This window comes from Somniosus microcephalus, unplaced genomic scaffold (assembly GCF_052327205.1).
Source record: "Somniosus microcephalus isolate GS21.2 unplaced genomic scaffold, FLI_Smic_1.0 scaffold114, whole genome shotgun sequence".
Classification (NCBI taxonomy): Eukaryota; Metazoa; Chordata; class Chondrichthyes; order Squaliformes; family Somniosidae; genus Somniosus; species Somniosus microcephalus.
The window spans coordinates 201,647-223,021 of NW_028225301.1; the positions used below are offsets into that span (position 1 = coordinate 201,647).

Consider the following 21,375-nt stretch of genomic DNA (forward strand, 5'->3'; position numbering starts at 1 on the left):
GCGAGGTCAAACACTCGGTTATAATGCTTTTGGTTATTAAGGGTTAAAGGCAGGTGGTAGCAGCGGTTCAGACTGATTCAATATTGAACACTGACCGTGCTGGGACTGGGGACCCGAGTCCGGAGTCAGCCCACTAAACTGGGTGAATCTGCTGGGCCTCCATTGCCAGTAGTGCGTGTCCGTGAACAGGAGGAGCGGCCTGATGAGGCCAGGTCAGCAGGAAAGGAAGAGGGGCAGAAAAAAAAAATCAATCACATTATACCAGAACTGGACATTTCCCGAAATCTGTTGATGCACCACCGCATATCCGCAATACAACAAGATCTAACCGAGTTTACCCGGCTCCGGCCTAGTCTTATTTGCTATTCCTGTGGCAGCGAATTTCCCACTTCACCCTGAATAAGCTCGGCTGTTTAAGATCCAAACACAAGGACCGCAGACCAGAACCTTATGTCGAAGATCTTTATTAAGTACAAACAAGTAGCAAGTTAAACATTAAAATCACATCCATACAATTACCAAGTTTGACAATCCCTGGCCACTTGCTGCCCGGCTCCCCTGGGACCGCAATAACGGTCATCAGCATCTTCGAAACCAGATACAGGGAAAGGAGGAGAAGGAGGTTTGGGGATGGGAAAGATTTCCCCTCTGGGGATCAGGAAGAGCAAATCATAAAGATTAGAGACTCGTGCATCACTAATCAAACAAAGTTAGACATTTCTTATCCAATAAAGTCAGCGACTGATCAAATCGGCCGGGTGAGCGCCAGCGGATCGGTCTGAAGAATGAGTAAAATTTCACACTGATCCGCTGAGATCCCACGTGGAACGGAGAATTAAGCATCGGGCACAATGTTAGCTCTCGGGCGCTGGCCCGTTTTCAAAATTCCAGCTTAGAAAACAGTTCCGCTGCCCGGTTGGGTTTTGACGAGACACTAAACCGGACCGGAATCATTCAGTGATCGCAAGTTGGGGATTATAACGGCGGCAGTAGTAATACTAAAACATGGAAGAGGTTTCAGAGGCCCTTGGATAAGACCGGACTGAGCAACGACAAACGTACACACTGATCAGGACATTCCGGCGCTCCACTGCTCACTGACTCCGGTTTCCAGTCTCCCTTTAGCCTCAACCCGCCTTGTTCATCTGTAAAGTTCAGAGGGAGAGCGAAAAACGCGGATTTCAGTCTCAAGACAGTGACTTCTGGCCAGCTGGACTCACCCCGGCCCCCCTTGAATAGTTTGTGTCCCGGACACCTCGCCTGGTCCCCTTGCGATAGACCGAGTCAGTCACCAAGACCTGGGATCTTCCCGTTCATGTGTCCCAACGCCCGCTGGGAGAAAGGATACAAATCCAGCGTTTGATGGTTACTCGCGCCCTCCCGTTATTTCAGTCCAGTTTGAACAAGCTGCCCTTTACCCGTCCACTATGAGGCTACAAACTGCAAGTTGTACATTAATTGGTGGGTGCGGCACAATTAGAGCAGATTGACAATGAGGAAGAGTGCGGGCCATCCATCTCCCCGACGCTCCTTTAATAACCCGTCAGGGAACGAGACTCCAATCCCCAGGGTCCTGTTGTGAAACAAACGAGATTCTCGGCTCTCAATGTCCAGAGCCGACAGCCATTAGTTTGCAGAGTGTCTCAGCTCAGACGCTGGCCGTTTACCTCTGGGGTTAGATTCAAATCCAGCCCGGAGTTGCCGAGGCCTCTCCCAAAAATACCTGAAGAAATGTGGGCCTCAAGCCATTTTTCAATAGGCACAGTCCCGCCGTGGGCCCTGGTCCTAGAGTACCAGCCTTATTCTGGTTGGCCTGAGAGTTGGGCGTGTCCAGAGATGCTCGAACAGGCCAGTGTTTTGGGGGGGGGGGGGGATGTTTCGAGTTGGTGGGGGATCAATGTTTAAATCGGTTCTCATTTCAATGTTTACGAATTGAAGATTATGGGCAGAGAGCGCGGAGAAGGTGAAGATACAGGGCCTCCGAGAATGGCCGGGAGAAGAGCCGACTCTAGTACCTGGTGTCTCTTGGCGCCTGGCCCGCTTGCGGCCTCTCGCTTGTGTTCGATGTTCAAGCGCGTCAATGTACTCGGCCATCGAGATATACTGCCCGACAGATGCATTGTCGCACTCCCTTTTCCTGGGGCAAGACATGTTGAACGGTCTCGACACCGTGCATCCTCTGGGTGAGAGTGCCTGGAATGACAGTATCGTTAGTGCAGAATCTCAATATCTATCCTACGCCAGTGCAGAATCTCAATCTCTTGATCCTACTCCATTCTCAATCCCAAGATTGACAAGTGCATACAATGTCTTGCACCTCCAAGGCCAATGCATCCTTCCCGAGGCGCCTTGCCTAGAACTGAACCAAGTACTCCAGAGGTGGTCCAAACAGAGCTCTGTACAACCAAGTACTTCCACTGCCGGCCTTCACGCGAATAAGCCCAACATCTCACTAGCCTTGTAAAGTTATTTTGTAGTTGTCCACTAGTTTAATGATTTGCTCATGTGCCTCTCAATCACTACTCCTTCAGTTCCTAGCTGACCATTTATAAAAATACTCGGATCCAAGTTCCTCAGGGTCTAAAGTGGGTCACCTCACTTCCCTACATTAAACGCCATCTGGCCACAGTTTTGCTCGATCACTTATCAGTGGCTTTTTGAAAATTGCTGCTCCCACCTACACTACTAACTGCGCCATCCAACTCGCTCTCAGACTTGGATATATGGAAATCTATTCCTTCATTCAACTCATTGAAAGTGAAAAGCCGAGGCCCTAGTACGGATTCCCTAGGGGAACCACCAGTCACAACCTGCCAATTGGAGTAAATGTCCAGTAGCCCTACTGCCTGCTAACCAATTGCTTACCAATGTCGAATGGTTGCCTCCTTTTCCATGTGCTTTTATTTATGCCAATAGTCTATTTCATGAAACCGTAAACTAATGCCTTCTGAAGTCCATATAAATAACATCCGTAGAATTACATAGAATCCCCAGCACAGTAACAGCCGCTCTGTCCAACTGCTGTAAGCTACACAAGAGCGTCCTTCCACCCTAGTTAATCAGCTCCATGGGTAGAACCTTGTATTCATTTTACTTTGTTTTAATGTAGCTGCTCCTTAAATGCATCTATGCTATTTGCCTCAGCTACCCCCGTGGTATCCAGTTCCACTTTCTATCCACCAAGTAGCTCCTCTTGAATTGTTATTCGGTTTAATTCTGGACCATTTTATGACCTAGTTTTGGATTCCCCACAAGCAGACACAATCGGTCTAGTTTTTCCCCTAAAGCCCCGCATAACTAGAGACTTCCATCAGGTCACCTCAGAGCCCCAGCCCGTTAGTCTTTCCCGATGGTGCAAAACATTACATGGATGGTCCTTCCCCCGTGTCTCTTCAAAATAGATAGATAGAGAGAGATCACGTTTACAGTTCAGGAAGTCCCATAAAAATGAACTACAACTTCTGCTTTTCAATTACTGTCTTCTAGTAAACCCCAGGCTTTGGTTTGTCGGGGTTCTTAACCCGGCCTTGCTGTCGCTACTTTGGATTTGTGAATCTGTTCCTAGAGACATTTCCTCCTCTACTTCATTTCAATTCTTGTTTACCAATGATTGTGGCCTCATCATTTCCTTACCAAGATGCACCAACTCCTTTAAATTAATTTGCCATTTAAATAAGCGATTTACCACGTGACCAAGAAAAATAGGCAAATCAATTACCCTTTACAATGCCATGCTGCCTCCGTTGTCCTAATGCTCAGTCACTACCACTAATATGTCGTGGAAGATCGTCAATCTTCACCTTTGATGCCCCCCCCCCCGTTACAATTTTCTCACGGATTTAAAAATTCTATTAATTCTACACTGTTTCCTCTTACTCACTATTTCGCATGTCTGCCATTTCCTTGTACTCAATTACAGCATGGACTTTATCTGCGGATGCTCAGTATGGCACGAAACTTGCAATTGTTTAAGTTTATATTAGGAAAAAGGTGGTCGTGAGCAATGTGCACCCCCTTGAAAATCAGTAACTGATACTGTAAGAGAGGAAATGTGGCCATGTTTCATAATGACTATTTATAATGGAAGACGACAACATGCCAGACATTAAGGAAATGTGGACTCAATGAAAGCAAACACTAACAGTAATGAAGCAATGAATGGCACTAAGTGACACATCCCCGGACCATATGGCTCCCATCACAGGGATTTAAAGGAGTGAGAACATGCCAGATGCCGCAACTATCATGTTCCACATTTTTCTCGATTCAACAACCATTCCTTTCGTGGGAAAACTACATGTCACTTGCTATTCAAGGAGTGTGAAACCAGGAATGAGAGCGCAGTTAGCCTAACACCTGTTGTGAAAATACTAGAGTCTAAGGATAGAGACCAAACATTTGAAAACTTGCAGCCGATCATACAGCCAACATGGATTTGTGAAAGGCAGATCATGCCTGACGGAGGTGTAGTCGGAGGAGGGTCTATGGAATTCCATAAGGCTCGCGATAAGTTCCTAAGACTGTTAGCTGAAGGTTCAAGCTCATGGAATTAAAGGCAAATCATTGACCTGGTTAGGAAATTGGCTGAGCGGCAGGAGACAGTAGAGATAATTGGCAGGATGTAACTAGCGGTGTCCCACATGAATATTTTGTCCGCAAACTTGCACAGTATTTGTTAACTAACCGATGGGATAGAAAGGCGCATATCCAAGCTTGACGATGAAGAAGATAGGTAGCACTGTGAGCAGTGCAGATGGAAGCATAAAATTACAAAAGATAGAGATTAAACGAATGGGCAAAACTGTGGCAAATGGATTTCAAAGCAAGTGTGAGGTCATCCACCTTTGGACAGAAGGATAGATCAGACTACTTGCCAAATGGTGAAAAGCTAGTAATAGTCGAGGCCTAAAAAGCACCCGCCCCCCACCATGTACATAGATCGTTAAAAAAAGCTAAGGGAATGCTGGTCTTATATCGAGGATTGAACAAGGGGGAAAAGAGGCAGAAGTTATGCTACTCTTAGACAAAGCCCTGGTTAGTCTCCACCTGGAGAACTGAGCGCAGTTCTGGGCACCGCACCTTAGGAAGGATATATTGGCCTGGCCTTGGGAGGGAGTGCAGCGTAGGTTTACCAGAACGATACCTGATCGCCAAGACTTAAATTACGAGGAGATATTATATTAGCTAGAACTTAGGTGAAGAGGATTTGGTCAAGTTAGAGATATTAAATTGAACTGAGGGCAGATAGAGAAACTATTTCCGCTGGTTGGAAAGTCTAGGACTAGGGGACATAGACTGTTAGCACCAGACCTCTCAGGGGTGAAGTTAGTAAACGCTTCGACATAAAAATAGTGTTAGAAGTTTGGAACTTTTGTAAACGGCAATTGATGCTGGGATCAATTGTTCATTTTAAATCCAAGATTGATAGATTGCTAGCCAAAGGTATTGAGGGATATGGGGCAAAAGCATGTATATGCAGTTAGGTCACAGATCAGCCATGATCTCACTTGGCAGATCAGGTGCGAGGGGCTAAATAGCCTGCTCCTGTTTATGTAGCCATCAGGGCTTTTAATGAGAAACGGTTCAAGGTATCTTAGTATTCCTCTCAGCGTTAAATGTTACCGTGGTTCTCGGTGTTCATCACTCACCGAGGGCGGGTACTTGCGGAGATCCTTGATGAAGTGCGACAGTTTGCACTCTGGGTCTGATCCGGACTCCCGGTGACCTTCGGCTGGCCTGTTTGTGTAGAACTGGACATTGATCGGCCTGGTGAGCGGGACGGAAATCCTCATGTTCTGACCTGAGAGGAGAGCACGAAGATTGAGAAAGGCATCGGATCGCTCAGTAGGCTCAAAGACCCAATAGTCATTCGCCATTTCCACACTACTGATAGTTAATTAACAGACACCGCTCCATCCAAACTCCCTTCGGTTTTTCATACAAGCACCTCTTTACTCGGTCCCAGGTTTAGCTATAAATATCATTTTTACATTGACTTGATTAATCCAATTTCTTCCTGTAGATCAACTCAAGATGGGAAAGGCATCAGGCGTTCCCCAGTCTGCCCACAAGACCCGATGCTTATCTTTGACCCTCTCCCTGACTAGCAAGTGCCCACGGTATCCTTAACCCAAGCTTGCATTCTCTAGATTTTGCTAAACACAAACTAAATACGAATGAGACACCATGGAGGAATAACGCCACAAGAGAAATGAGTGTAAAGAGGCATACATTAAGTACATGGACAGCAAGGGGAGAATACGAAGAGATTAGGAGAGAAGTCAAGCCTCAATTAGGAATGCAAAGAGGAACTATGAAATTAAATTAAGGAACTTAAAACAATAGTAATACAAAAAGCAAAATACTGCAGGTGCTGAAAATTTGAAATACAGAAAATGGTGGAAATATGCAGGCCAGGCAGCATTTGTGGAGAGAGAAACAGTTATCGTTTCAGGTCGATGACCCTTCGTCAGAACTGGAAAAAGCCAGAGATGGAACAGGTTTTTAAGCAATTGTAGGGGCAAGGAAGGGAGGGGGGTGGTGGGGGGGGGGGGGGGGAAGGAAAGAACAAAAGGAAGAGCTTGTGTTAGGATGGAAGGCAGGAGAGATTAATAGATGGTGCAAGGCAAAAGGAGATGGTAATGGGACAAGAAATAAAAGATGGCTGTAGATGAAGTGTAAATGGCACTGGCAGAATGAAAGACACTTGCCATGTGAGGAAAAAATAAATGGAAAAAAGATAGGGGCAGAGGTTATGGTCTGAAATTGTTGAACTCGATGTGGAGTCCAGAAGGCTGTAAAGTGCCTAATCGAAAGAGGTGGTGCTGTTCCAGGAGCTTACGCTGAGCTTCATTGGAACAGTGCAAGAGGCCAAGGACAGTGAGGCCCGAGTGGGAGCGGAGGAGAAATTAAAGTGACAAGCGACCGGATGCTCGGGATCACGTTTACGTGCTGAATGGAGGTGTTCTGCAAAGCATTCACCCAATCTGCATTTGGTCTCCTGAATGTAGAGGAGACTGCATCACAAGCAGCGAATTCAGTTTACTGAATTACAAGTTATTCACTTTCACCTGGAAGGAGTGTTTGGGGCCCTGGACAGTGAGCGGTATAAGTGCATGTACGGCATCTGCTCCACTTGCATGGGAAGCTGCTGGGCAAAGGGGAAGGGGTGATAGAGGAGTGGACCAGGGTGTTGCAGAGGGATGGTCCCTTCAGAATGCCATCTTCTTTTGCCATGCACCATCTCTTAATCTCTCCTGCCTTCCATCCCATCAGACCTTCCCTTTGTTCGATCCTCCCCCTCCACTTGCTTAAAAACCTCTCCATCTCCAGCTTTTTCCAGTTCTGCCGAAGGGTCATCGACCTGAAACCATTAACTGTTTCTCTCTCCACAGATGCTGCCTGAAACAATAGTAAAATGTTAGACAAGTTAGAAAAGGAAGGTTGGCATTGTAATATGGCCACTAAGGGATGGGCAGGATAATACCACAGGCAGCAATAGAGATGGCAGAAATAAATAATTACTTTGCTTCCGTCTTTACCAGGGAGATGGAACAAGTGGACATGACGCTGGAAGGAGATTAGAAATGAAATAAATGCATTGACATATTAAATAAACTAAAAACTCAAAACCCTGGTCCGAATGGATTACATCACATTTTAAAATAACCTAGGGACGGTAGCAGAGGCATTACTACATATTTAGTAATTTGTTAAAGTGGTGGTGCCAGATGACTGGCGGTTAGCTAAAATATCTATATTTAAGAAGGCAGAAGAACATGTCTAGGGAACTATAGACTAGTCAGCTTTACATCGGTGGTAGGAAAAATAATGGAATCCCTACTAAAGGAGAAAACAGAACAGAAGCCAAAATAAATGGTCAATATCGATTTCGAAAGGGAAAGTCTGCTTGATCAACCTCAGCTGCATTTTTGGAAGTAGTAACAGGGAAAGTAGACGATGTAATTTATCTAGATTTGCAAAAGGCCTTCGATAAGGTACTACATAACAGACTGATGAACAAGGTCAGAGAATGCACAGTCAGGGGACAAGTAGCAGGTTGATAGCTAGCTGGCTTCATAACAGAAAGTGGGGGGTAAAGGGTAGTTATTCACAGTGGCAGAAGGTGGGTAGTGGTGTTCCACAAGGACCAGTGCTTGAACCACTGCTGTTCACAATGTAGACTTTGGAATCAAAAACAATTCCGAAATCTGCAGCTAACCACCAAATTGGGTGGGTAGGGGGTGGATCGTGAATACTGAGGACTGCAACAAATTACAAGAGGACATGAATAAACCTGCAGAATGGGCATATAATTGGCAAATGAATTTAACAGATAGAGGCATTAGGTTTTGGTAGCAAGAACAGAAATGTCACTTAGTTTTCAGGTTGAGCGTCTGGGCAGAGGTACAAAGGGATCTCCGTACAAATATACAAATTGCTAAAAGTAGGGACACAGGCTAATGAGGCCATAAAAATGCAAACTAGGGTTTATTTCTAGAGGGAAAGTATTGAAAACTGGTGATGTTATGCCAAATTTGTATCGAACCTTGGTTAGACCACACTTGAGCACTGCGTACAATTCGTCACCATATTATAAAAAGGATATGAGGCACTGAAAAGGGTGCAGAGAAGATTTACAAGGATGATGCCAGAAATGCGAGGGTATACCTGTCAGGAAAGGACGAAAAGGCTGAAGAGAAGGCCGAGTGGCAATCTAATAGGAAGTCTTTAAAATATTGAAAGGTTAGTGGATACAGAGTGAATGAATCCACTTGCGGGGAAGAGGCCATCAATGAAAGATAGTCACCAAGACATCAAATGGGGGAATTAAGGAGAAACTTCTTTACCCAGAGAGTGGTGAGAATGTGGAACTCGCTACCATGGAGTGGTTGAAGCGAACAGTATGGATGCATTTCAGGGGAGGCTAGACAAACATGAGGGAAAAGGGAAGAGAGGGTTATGCTGATAGAGTTAATGGAGGAAAAGCAGGAGTAGGCTCGAGTGGAACATACATTCGGTTGGGCCGAATGGCCTTTGCGCCACAACCTAATATAACCCCTGAATCGCTTAAGTCAACCAATAGTCTGTCATGTGTAATCTTCCATGCAGATTGGAAATTTGGGCGCATCCCATCATAGGTCTCCCTACTGCCCACTTGAGCTATCACTTCAGTCACCTCAAAAAATCTAAAAGTTACAGGATTGTCACTGAATCCCTATTAACTGAAAGTCCACAGCAGGAGCTGAAGGGGTTTCTGCAGTGCAAGTGGAGGCGAGCAGCAAGAAACATTGTGTAAAACTAGATACATCAGCAGAGCAAGGGGAACCATTTCAGAATTAAAAGGGCGTTTGAAGTGACGCAGCTCAGAAGGGCACAAGGACAATATTCAAGTTCTCCTAGAACGTGAATGGGCCATCTATTGCGGTGCTGAGTAAGGCCCAGGACAGTCTCAGGCCTTGGGGCAGAGTTGCTGGACTCTGGCAGAACATCAACGACAACAATTCACTCGCCATCATCGAGAGAACCACCACTTGAAATGTCAGCAGCACCACACTGGAATATGGCAATGATGAGACTCAGTGATGGGCCCGCTCCTGCAGAGAGCCGTCTCACAAACACAACCACTTGGGCAAGATCCTGGAGGCCATTGATGCAGTGGGAGCCCCCACCCCATGTTTTCTCGTGGAAGATCATTTCTCCAAATAGAAATTGGGTTGATCATGATCCAATGGCCCCAATTTACTGCATGCCACTAGCCAGAAAAGATGGACCTGGATTGGTCATATTCTGAAGTCCTCACCAGGATCCCTAAGCAAATGTGGAGATGGACACAACCCAACACGGAAGCAGCTGAAGTGAACTGGAGTTAAAAGTCCAAGGCAGAATGGAGCTGTGTCGTTTGGCTACTGCCTTATGTATCGGCACAGGAAGAATGATCCGGGACCCGAGAAGGAATAAATGCCACTCTGACACATTCAGCGCTATCCATCCCTGGGATGCTCAGTAGGGATGTGGTGCCAGACCATCCTGCTGGAAAGTCTTCCCTCAAGTGGAAGAGACAATACAGATGCAGACTACTGGTGGCTCCAATATCAGCAGATCAAAGGCGGCCACCTTCAAACGGACCCAATTATTAGCCTCAGCCGCTGTGTTAAATATTGATCGGCAGCCTCGGATCAACTAACTGATGGAATTGGTCTTTCCCTTGTAGAACAGCCTCTCAGTTGAAACTGCCGACAGGGGCAATCATGAAAGATGAGTTTTAGAAATGGACAATGTTGGGAATCAAATTGAACTCGACTCTAGAGAAACAGAATCGGAATTACTTTAGAAGGCAGTACAACCTACGCACCCCATACAAACTACCCTTCTCCCCATAGTTCAGGTGATTACAAAGAGCCTGTGGACTAGCTAAAGCCATCCTCACGAAATAGCATTAATGAATCTTGATGTCCATCGCTCCAACATTGGATATAGACACCTCCCTACAAAAAGGTACGTGGAATCTCTTCCAGATCAGCCATGTGTAGTCAGCCAGTTTACCTGTGCCAGCAATCGCGAGAGGCATCACTGCTTCGTTGAGCAGCCTGTGCTCTGCCGTCTCCTTTTGTAATCGAGCGATTGTCGACATTTCCCGCTCCTCCGAGCTCATTGGCCTCCAGTATACATGGCTCCTGGACCGCCTAGTGGGTAAAGGGAAGCACAGATGCAGTTAGTTCACCCAGAAAAGCAGAGTTGGCAGTTAGTTCAGTCTGGCCAACACTACGAACTAGACAGTCTATTCCATGAACCTGATTCACACCAACACAATTCAAGCGCTCCCAAAGAGAAAGCAAGCATAAAGCATCTTTTAAGATTTGCTTTTATATATATCTCATCACGACCACAATTCCAAAAACGCTTTAGAAATTTGAAATGTAGCCACTGTTGTAATGTAGGAAAGGTGCCAGCCAATTTGCACACAGGAAGCTCCCAAAAACAGACCAGATATTCTGTTTTACTGACGTTGATTGAATATTGGCCAGCACACCGCGGATAACTTGCTGCGGCTTCTCGAATTAGTGCCATGGGGGATTTTACTTTCACCCGAGAACAGACGTGGCCTCGGTTTAATGGTTCATCCGAAAGGCGAGCACCACCAACAGTGCAGCACTCAGTACTGCACTGGTGTCAGCCGAAATTATTGTTCTGGTTTCTGTAGTCAGACTTGAAACCACAACCTGCTGACTCAGGCGAGGGTGCTCCCAACTGAGCTGCAGCCGACTCCTCCCTGCCTCCCCCCACAAAATTGGCGAATTCCTAAGAAAAGCCATGTTCAATTTGCACCCCAACCCCAGTAAATTTACAAGGAGGCAGCACGGTGGCATAGTGGTTAGCACCGTTGCCTCAGTGCCAGGGACCCGGGTTTGAATCCGGCCTCGGGTGACTGTGTGGAGTTTGCACATTCTCCGTGTTTGCATGGGTTTCCTCCGGGTGCTCTGGTTTCCTCCCACAGTCCAAAGATGTGCGGCTTAGGTTGATTGGCCATGATAAAAAAAAAAAAAATTGGCCCTTAGTGTTAGGGGGGATTAAATACGTGGGGTTACGGGGAATAGGGCTTGTGTGGGATGGCTGTCGGTGTAGGGACCGGGTGCTAGGGTTTGGATGATCAGCCATGATCTCGTTGAATGGCGGAACAGGCTCGAAGGGCCGAATGGCCTACTCCTGCTCCTATCTTCTATGTTTCTATGAATTGGGACAGGTGCCAGGACCTGAACGAGAGGGCTTCACTTCATCATGAGTCAGCTGGTGATCATCCTCTAGCTGGGTCTCGGGCTGTTTACGTTCAGGTTATTCGGAGGGAAAATATCCTCCAGGAACGAGTGAAGGCTCAAACCTTCGGGGTGAGCGAGAACAGCTCGGAGTCTTGTAGACGTCCTTAGCAGAGGTCACGCATTAGCGGGGCTGCGATAGTTAATCTGGATCCGAATTTCAAAAATCACCAGGTCTGCAATGGTCACTTCTAGTCCTACTTCCCCTCGGCCCCAGAGTCACTGGAGGGTCGCGAGTTCCTGGTTAGATAATTGAACTGCAGGCGTTTGAGCCTCACGCACGGACAACAGACACGGAGCCAACGCCTCAGAATCCGATTTACAAGACCATTCAGAGGTGACACTACACTAGAGCCATTCCCCATCCCCACCTCTTACTCTAAATGGATAGCGGGGACACCGGATGGTCCAACACTCCGCTGAAACGGTAGAAATCAGGTCCAGACTAAGGCATTAAGCTGCGATCGGTTTTAATCATCAAGTGGTGCGTTTAACCCAGGGAATCACTGCAAGAAGCGGCGTGAATTTAGAATTTACACAGGTCTCAAAATGCAATATCCGGACACCGACTTTTGGGCGGCATGAATTTAACTAACTAGTCCGGATGTAGCCGAGGCAAATCCGAAACTCGAGGTTTGATTTGACAGGGGAGCAGTTAGCACGGGTGACAACAGCAGATAGAGGCTCAATGTGGTGAATCGGGATTGGTGGAAATCACAATTGGAAGTTTACGTACAGAAGGATGCCATTCGTCCCATCATGTAATGGGCCGGTCGAAATAGACAGCTAGTCTAATCCCACTTTCGATCCCTATCCTTACAGGTTACTACACTGCATATCCAAGTACCTATGAAATGAGGGTCTCTGGCCCCACCACCCTCGGTGAAAATTTCTAAACTCTAATCCTTCTCAAGACTTTCAATGTGTTCCCACTGGTTATTGACCTCCAACTGAAATAGGTCCGTCCTATCCATTATCTAGACCCCTCAGTTTATACACCACAATTAAATCTTTTCCAGAGAAAACAACCCCAGCCCATCCAATTATTCCTCATTGCTAAAGTGTTCCAGCCCCGTCAACATCCTCGTAAATCTCCCTTGGACCGTCTCTAGCGCAATCACATTTCCTTTAACGGTGACCCCAAAACTATACCGTGATCTAGCTGTAGCCCAACTATTGGCAAGGGAAACAAGACAAGCCCTGTTCCTGGGACTAGGGACAGGGTCACTGGTCAAGGCTTGGAAGTCTAAGCAAAGCCAGGCCTGGTTAGTACCTGGAGGAGTGACCATCAGGGAAGACCAGGTGCAGAAGGTCACGGAAGGAGCCCCGAGGGGCGTTTGGAGAGAAGGTCACGGAAGGAGCCCCGGGAGGGGCGGCTGGTGAGCAGGCCCGGGCGTTGGGCTGAAGATTGTCGGACAGGAGGAATGGTGGAAATGTAATGGCGGCGCGCACAGACGCAGCGGCTTTGCTTCTCCCAGGACGGTGCTATTTACGTTTAATGTTAATGTTATTTGTACTGGACTCATGGGAGCTTGCAAGATCACATTTCGTTGTTCATGTACTTGTGCATTGTACAATGACAATAAAGTTGAATTATTATTATCAGAACCGCGACCGTGAGAAAGAACAGTTGCAACAGGAGCCACGCATTTATCCCACTGATTCTCTTGGTTAAAATGCGCCGCCCTAAGTCATGGGGAAGCTGGACACTGAAGGAACAAGCCCAGGTCGGACCGATGTGTTTGCAACTTACTTGAGAACTGTGGGAGTTAGAGGCTGAGTCAGCTTGGGGCGCCAGGGGACCACCACCACGTGACCGCGATCACCTCCCGATTGTTGGACTGCAGCAATCCTGCCGGAAGAGAGCGATTCATTTAACATCCAATCATCTATCAGAGGGAGACCAGCTGCAATAAGGAAGCATTATATGGAACCAAGTGAAACCTGTTGGTTATGAATACCATATTCAGTTAGTCCTGACTGTGGGCGTTAACTACCTGGTGAATCGGCCACTATTCTGGAAAGGAACTCTAGCTTTATTTACCGAACAAATTACTGGTGAAGTCTAGATATGAGCAACTGGCGGTGGGAGAAATTACGACCAAGACCAGCCAGTTCTCAAAGGAGACCAAATTGGGCAGGTGCGGGAAGCCAGCCGATTTCTGGCCATATTTTAAAGCGGCTCAATGAACCGCAGCCCCCGGGATGTAACCAGGTTGAATTAACAAGGCGAATCTTCAAACAGCATCGAGCTGACCGTTCCACTTGCAGCCAGTGAACTGTAAAGTGAGGAGCCGCCAGAGCAAGGCCGAGTCACGATATCCAAAGAGTTAGAGAGTCTGCGCCTGTTCTTTCGTCGTGCAGTCCAGTTAGTCCCACTCCTCCATATCCATGCAATATTATCCCTACAAGTATTTATCCAATTCTATTTAAGGCTACTGTTCAATCGGCATCCACCATCCTAGCAGGCAGTGCATTCCAAATACTAACCACTCGTAAGAGTTTCTCATGTCGCCTCTGGTTCTTTTGCCAATCACCTTAAATCTGTGCCCTCGTGAGCTACCCTTCAGCCATTGGAAGATGATTCTTTTTCTAAGCCCTTTATTGTTAAACACTATCAAACAGCCTATTAGCCTCCTCTGCTCCAAGAACCACCACCTCAGCTTCACTATCCAGTTAACTGCAATTACTCATCCCTGGAACCAATGTTAAATCGCGTCTGTACCCTTAAGGACTTTCACATCCTTCCTAAAGTGTGGTGACCAGAACTGGACGCAATAGTTCCATTGTGGCTTAACCAGCGCTTTATAAAAGTTCAGCATAACTTTACTTTTATACTCAATACCTCTATGAAGCCCAAGATCCCATATGCTTTGCTAACCACTCAATGTCCTGCCACTTTCAGGGGCCTAAGCACACTAACTCTGTCCCTCCACACTTTGTGTCAAGTGTATATTGCATCTGCGTTCCTTCTGCCAAAATGCATCACCTTACACTTCACTGTTAAATTCCATCTGCCACTTGTCTGCTAGTTTCCTATGTCCTGTTGCAGTCGACTGGTTTCACCTTCACCGTTTGCCATGTCTGACTTCAAGTCTTGCAACTCCAATTTACCTTGTCCTGATCCTGCTAAATTCATTGAAAATAGCCCTCCATAACTAGGCTAAATCTTACCATACGATGATAAATCTTCGAGATGCTCTCCAAATGTTACATTCATCAAGTGATCAAGTTCGTTCCCCAGGACTAGATCCAGCAATGCCTCCTTTCCTCTTTGGCTAATAAACTTCTCCTGAACACACCCGAATTACCTCCTTGAAAAATCACTGCCTCATTCCATAGAGGGAGTTAAAGTCTCCCATTATCACTATCGTTCATGCATCTCTAGTTTTTGAAAACTCTGCCCATGTACCTCACCAATTAATGGCCTATAAAATACATCAAGTAGCCCAATATCTCCACGTTGATTGTAGTTGAGAAACCAAGACTCTGCCGTTGATCCCTCAAGGACATTTAGAATATTTTCCTCAATCAAAACTTCTACCACTCGTGTTTGTTCCCCTCCCCATCTCGCCTGAAGACTTTGGAACCAGGATATGAAGCATCCAATCTTCACATTTGAGCCAGTTTCCGTTAACGCCACATATTCGTGTTTTTTTGCGCCTGCAGCTCGCCAACCTTAAGCAAACCGTGCATTCACATGGGCACTCCAAACCTAGCTTGGACTTCATGGTCCCACCCAATTCTGTATTTCTAACTAGAACTCAGTTGTGTACATTTCTACTTTATAAATACAATATTGGTGCCCAACCATACTGCCGAATTAGTTTAAACCCTCCCAACATTGACTAACCTGTCCACAAGTATTGGTCCCAGCTTTGTTCTGGTGCCAGCCGGCCTTCTTGAACAGGTCCCTTCCGCCGCAGAACTGGTCCCAATGTTCCAGGGATCGGTAGACCTCCCTCCTGCACCATGTCTCTAGCCATTCATTCACCTCCCATTTCTGCTCAATAGCGCGTGGCACTGGGGATAATCCAGATATTACTACCCTGGACAGTCTGCTTTTTAAAATTGCTGTTAGGTTACATTCCTGGTGGCAACAATCCCTCCTAAAATCCACGTTGAAACCAGTTCGAACACCAACTCAACGAAGCTAATCACCAATCCTTCGGTAGTCACCGGTCGGCGGAGAGGGAGCACAGACAAGCCGGATAGTATCAGGCAGGGTCTAGAGATCCTGGAAACCCAAACTCATTCCTCACGTTCAGCCTGGTCTTTGCGGCCAACGGCGAGGCTGAATGGTGACACGGCAAATCTACAGGACTCCGCCACTGGAGTTTGAGGGAGACTCGGCGTTACTTACCCCCGAGGCTGGGCCGGACCCTCAGCAGCGGACAGTTGGCCATTGGTGGACCGTCTCCTGGCCGCCAGCGAATTTACCGTGTTCGGGGGAGTGGTGGGGATTCCAGCGCTCGACGCTCCGCCCTCTGCAGAGACAGGAGGAGAGGCAGGAGTTTAGGTGGTGGGGGCGGTCAGAGCTCCTAAAATGAGGCCAAACCGGCATACTGAGGCAGTCTAGAGCCACATTTACACAAACTCCAGGATCCGAGTCCAGGGCCTGTTCAGAGTCTGGATTTAGCCCCCGACCCCACAAGAAACACTCCCCGGAGGAGGAATCCACACCCCTTCCCTGTACAGAGGGCGAGCGATTAATCTAGGAACGGGGTAAATCCTCAGCCCCCAAACCTTGGAAATCACTCGCTCGGGTTCGCTTGATTTTAGGAGCCGGTATACAAGCACCAAACAGACCCATTCCTAACTTGATATTAGATTTAAACGGCGGGCGCTCCCGGGGCATCGCAGGTTGTCGGTCACGAAAGCAGAAGCTGCGCTTTAACAGGATTCTAGGAGAGACACATCTTGCGTCATATGGTTTAAAGGGATCCCAGCCCAGCGTTAGAGACAATAACCCGAGTCAGAATAGTTCTTCATCCCCTCCCAAGCCCCTCGAGCTAAGGATGACATTTCATTCTAACCCAGCCGGTTATAATCCTCCGGGAACTTCTAGCCTAGAGTGCGCGGCGGGCACTGGGTTCCGTCCCCGTGACAAGTTGACCACACTCCGGGACTCGGTCTGTTCACAGCAGTACGTTGAACTCAGTCTGGTCTGGGCTAGTGAGCCCAGACCCCCGAGCTCCTGGTTTGGAAAGATCACTCGAGTGGCCCACGTGGATGGCCAAGTCACCGACAGAGGCGGGGCAAAGTTTGAAAAGCAAACTTCACATCGAAAGCGTGTCTACTCTTGATTGCGTGCTTAAACAAATTGTCTGTAAAATTAATAAAACTTTACAAATTAAATTAGAATTTGGTTGTACAGGTTGATAATGCACTCCAGCCCCCCCCCGGGTCGCAGAAGTACTCAAGCTTGCTGGTGACGCCTCGTGCTCCATCTCGGCCACCCGGGCGCAAACATGGCCACAGAAGAGGCAGGCAATTGGGCTGAACGACCCCCTCGACCGCCCGCTGCCTGGACCAATTAATGGCTCTCTTGGCCAGGCCCAGTCCTACAAAAAGGAGGTCCTCCAACCTGCCCGCTCCCCTCCGCACTGGGTGACCCTAGATCAAGAGCGTGGGACTGAAGTGCAGCCCAAAATCGAGGAGCAGCCCCTTCAAATAGTGAAAGAGGGGCTGGAACCTCAGTGTAGATGTGAAACATTGACTCCTCCAGGCCGCAGAAAATGCAGGCAGCCTGGGAGTCCGTGAACCTATTTAAAACCATATTGCACGGGACTTCTCCGTGCAACACCCTCCAGGCCAAGTCCCCAATAGAACAAGGGTGGACTCCCGCATAGAGAGCCCTCCATTGGGGACCTCCGCCGGATGGCAAGACGGCAGGCAAAGATGGCAAAGTGGAGAGTGTGCAGGAGCAGCCCATACAGGGAACAACTCCACGCTGAATGAAGAGACACGGAGGGTATTTCCTGGAGACGGCTCAAGTTGTGTGGTGCCGGGCACCGATGAGGAAGTCCGTCTGAACGGGGGAAAGCTCGGACGGGATCGCCCCATGTGCTTGAGCCACCACGATACACCTACTGGAGTAGGGGCCCAGTGCCACTTTCACCGACTCGATGGCTTTGACCGCAAGCCGGACATTAGCCAAAGACGGGCTCCACACCAGCTCCTCCGGCGCCATCCAGCCCGCTCCTCCGCCATCGAGCAGGTCCCCGACTCTACTCACCTTACCAGGCACAGCCCTGTGCTCCGCTAGCCACCAAACCTGCAGTCGTGGGTGCGAACACACTAGCACCTGGCCGCCCTCCCTAAGCGGAAGACTCAGATCTGCAGCATAGTCCCAGTGCTTCCTTTTGTCCCAGAAGACGTCGAGGATGTTCTTCAGCATCTTGGCGACAAACGAAGGGGGAGGGATCAAAGTGACCAACCCGTACCACAACATGGCGGCCACCAGCTGGTTTATGACCAGCACTCGACCCCTGTAGGACAACACTCGGAGCAGTCCTGTCCAGCATCCTAGGCGAGCAGTGACTTTGGCCTCCAGCTCTTGCCAGTTCACTGGCCAGGCGTCCTCGACAGGGCTAAGGTAGACTCCCAAAGAGAGGAAGTGCGTTGTGCTCCAGGCGAAGGACCTGAACTCTTCTGGCAGGGAGTCCACCTGCCACTGACCCACCAGGAGTCCAGAACATTTCTCCCAGTTGATCTTGGCGGAGGACACGTCCGAGTAAATCTGCTGGCATTCCCGCATCCTCCGCAAGTCAGCGGGATCCGTGACTGTAACACAATAGGCAAGGGCCTCCACGCTGATTCCCTCCGCATCCGATACCAGAGATCCGTCATCAGCCCCAAGAGCTGCTTACAGACCCCCTGTCTTTCTTCCAGCGAGTAGAAGGGGGAGCCGCGGTCCAGGTCCCGCAGGAACTGGATCCGGAAAAAAAAAAAAAAAAAAAAAAAAAAAAGTGTCTAACCCAGCAGTACCAGGTTCGGTGTAAAAAGTGAAACATTACTCAGATGACAGTAGAGTGCAGTAGAAGTTGGGAACTCTCGTCCACAAGTAACAATTGATGCTAGCTCAAATGTTAAATTTAACTCAGTCTAAGATTTGTTAACCAAATGTATTAGGGGATAAGGGGCAAAGGCAGGTATGAGTTAGGTCACAGATCAGCCACGATCTCAATGAACACTTTACAGCCAAAGTAGTACTTCTGAAGGAGTCACTGTTGTAGTGTGGGAAACAGCAGCCAATTTGCACACGGCAAACTCCCACAAACAGCAATTTGGAGCAGGACTTGAACCCACAAACTGACTCAGGCGTGTGCTATCAACTGAGCCACAGCTGATGTTAAATTCCCCCTTTGCTACATTTAGTATTAGCTCCAGTCTTGTACTGTTAGAAACAGCAGCTAATTTGTGCACAGCAAGCTCCCACAATGAGGTAGTGTCCAAATAATCTGCTTTAGTGATGCTGATTGAGGGGTAAATATTGCCCAAGACACCAGGGAGAACTCCTGCTCTTTGAATTAGTGTCAGAATCTTTTACATCTCCGAGAGCAGACAGGGCTTGGTTGAACATCTGACCCTCCAGCCAATGCAGCACTCCCTCAGTCCTGCACTGGAGTGTCAGCCTAGAGAGTTTTCTCTGCTCAAGTGTCTGTCGTGGGAATTAACCTATAACCTTCAGGTGTGGGTGCAACCAGTTGAACCACAGCTCGACACAAGTTGATCAGTAAATTGGGCCTTAAACTCTGCCCATTTCATGACCAAGTGTTGTGGATTGACCAGGTTTAATTTGTTTTAATTCGTCTTTGAACCAGTTTGATTAAAAATTAAGTACTACAATACCTTAAGATATCCGCAAACAGTAGTTTGTAAAGTATTTTCCAAATTTAAAAAACCGTTAAGGTCCAGCAAGTGAACTGGAGCCTGAAACTACCCCAGGCCTGCAGCCCAGTGTCACCATCACAGCTCTCGAGAGCAAGGGCCCCTCCAACACCTAACTGGCATGGTAAAAATTCTACTTACATCTAGCTCATCTCTAGAAACCCAGATTAAGATTACAGACAGTGGAAAGGTGTGGGGCAATCCATTAGATCTGGACTGAGATTAATCTCCATGCTCACATCAAAACTTAAGCAACTACTTAATGTCTTCATTGGGTGCAAGGCGCTTTGGGACGTCCCGAGGTCATGAAAGGCGCTACATGAAAGTTTCTCAAGATTCTTAACACCATTAGAAAAGAGATCGTTCTAATAGTCAGGAGACATTAAACATCCAGGTCACCGAGTGAACCTTCTCCAGACTCAGCCGCTAAATCACGGATCTCCCAAACATCTGGATTTCAGAGACCGAGTGAGTAGAAAGAAAAAGCAACTTACCGGAATCGCAGAGTTCTTCCCGTTCAATCCTAGGGCTCACCACAGCCTTTGGAACTCCACATCGCCAACGTTTACAAGGTAAATTGATTTTGGCACCACTCTCCATATCTGCTAGTTTTACACCGAATGACAGATTTAATCTGCGTCAGAAGGAGACAATCAGCTCAGTTAGGAATGACCATTAACATATCTTGAGGACACGGTAATGTGTCAGTAAATAGGAGGACAGTGTGAAGGAAGCTCAGTGAAGCAAGCTCAGAAATGATGACGGAGCAAGCTCGAGGGGCCAAGTGGCCTATTTCTGGTCCTATTTATGCTCTTATGATTGCGGCGCTGCATTCCCGGCCAAGCAGCTTACAAAAAAGCCTTAGCCTAAATCAGAAAGAAACAAGCTGCCGAGACCAGGAGTCCACCCCAAGACCTGGAAAACCAAACGCCGGTTAACCTGTGGCCTATAAATAATTAATACAAAATTACAGCAACTATCTCAAACAGCATCGGCACAGAAACCACTCCAGATTCAACCCAAAACTTTTGGGTTCCCAACTAAAGACAGAAGGAAAACAAACTGAGGTCAGAGAGAATGAAACAATCTCCCGCTCACTAAAACTTCCTTTTCTATAACCCCAGAAACTACTTCCAAAAAGCATCAGGTGGACCGCAAATACCAACATGTCAAACCTCGCCGAACACCGTTCACTTCTGTGTTTATAGCTCTTCAGCCCGCAGCTCTGCTTTATACGGGACTCGAATCGTGCGTTGACCAATCAAATCTCAGTTTTAATTAAATCCCTGTGACCAGTGCCGTCAGCAATGTTCTCGCCCGATGGGTGTCCGTGCTGATTGAGAGGCAGCATCTTGTCCAGTCGGATGGGATTGAGTGGAAAATACGCTGCGAATCAAAACCGATCCTCAGTCATTGGGTCTTTTTGATGGACCAACAAGGGTGAGACTGGGTTGCCCCACAGTTAACAAACAACAATCATCGCAACAAGTGCCCGTTTTAGGGCAACACTTACATTTTGTTTAATTTGTTTATGGGATGTGGGCGTCGTTGACAAGGCCAGCATTTATTGCCCATCCCTAATTGCCCTTGAGAAGGTGGTGGTGAGCCACCTGCTTGAACCGCTGCAGTCTGTGTGGCGAAGGTACTTCCACAGTGCTGTTAGGGAGCG

The 21,375-nt window shown here is 47.6% G+C and overlaps 1 protein-coding gene across 1 annotated transcript; it reads right to left on the reverse strand.

Moving 5' to 3' along the window:
* Nucleotides 1-448: 448 nt before the first annotated feature.
* On the reverse strand, nt 449-20,925 carry LOC147082748 (targeting protein for Xklp2-like). Its single transcript, XM_085980338.1, has 8 exons — nt 20,873-20,925; nt 20,201-20,340; nt 16,177-16,300; nt 13,567-13,665; nt 10,546-10,685; nt 5,649-5,800; nt 2,016-2,193; nt 449-648 (listed from the first exon to the last, which is right to left on the reverse strand). Exons 2-8 carry the CDS (start codon nt 20,304-20,306, stop codon nt 467-469), a joined length of 981 nt encoding a protein of 326 aa, XP_085836464.1. The 5' UTR covers nt 20,307-20,340; nt 20,873-20,925; the 3' UTR covers nt 449-466.
* Between the last annotated feature and the right edge of the window lie 450 nt (nt 20,926-21,375).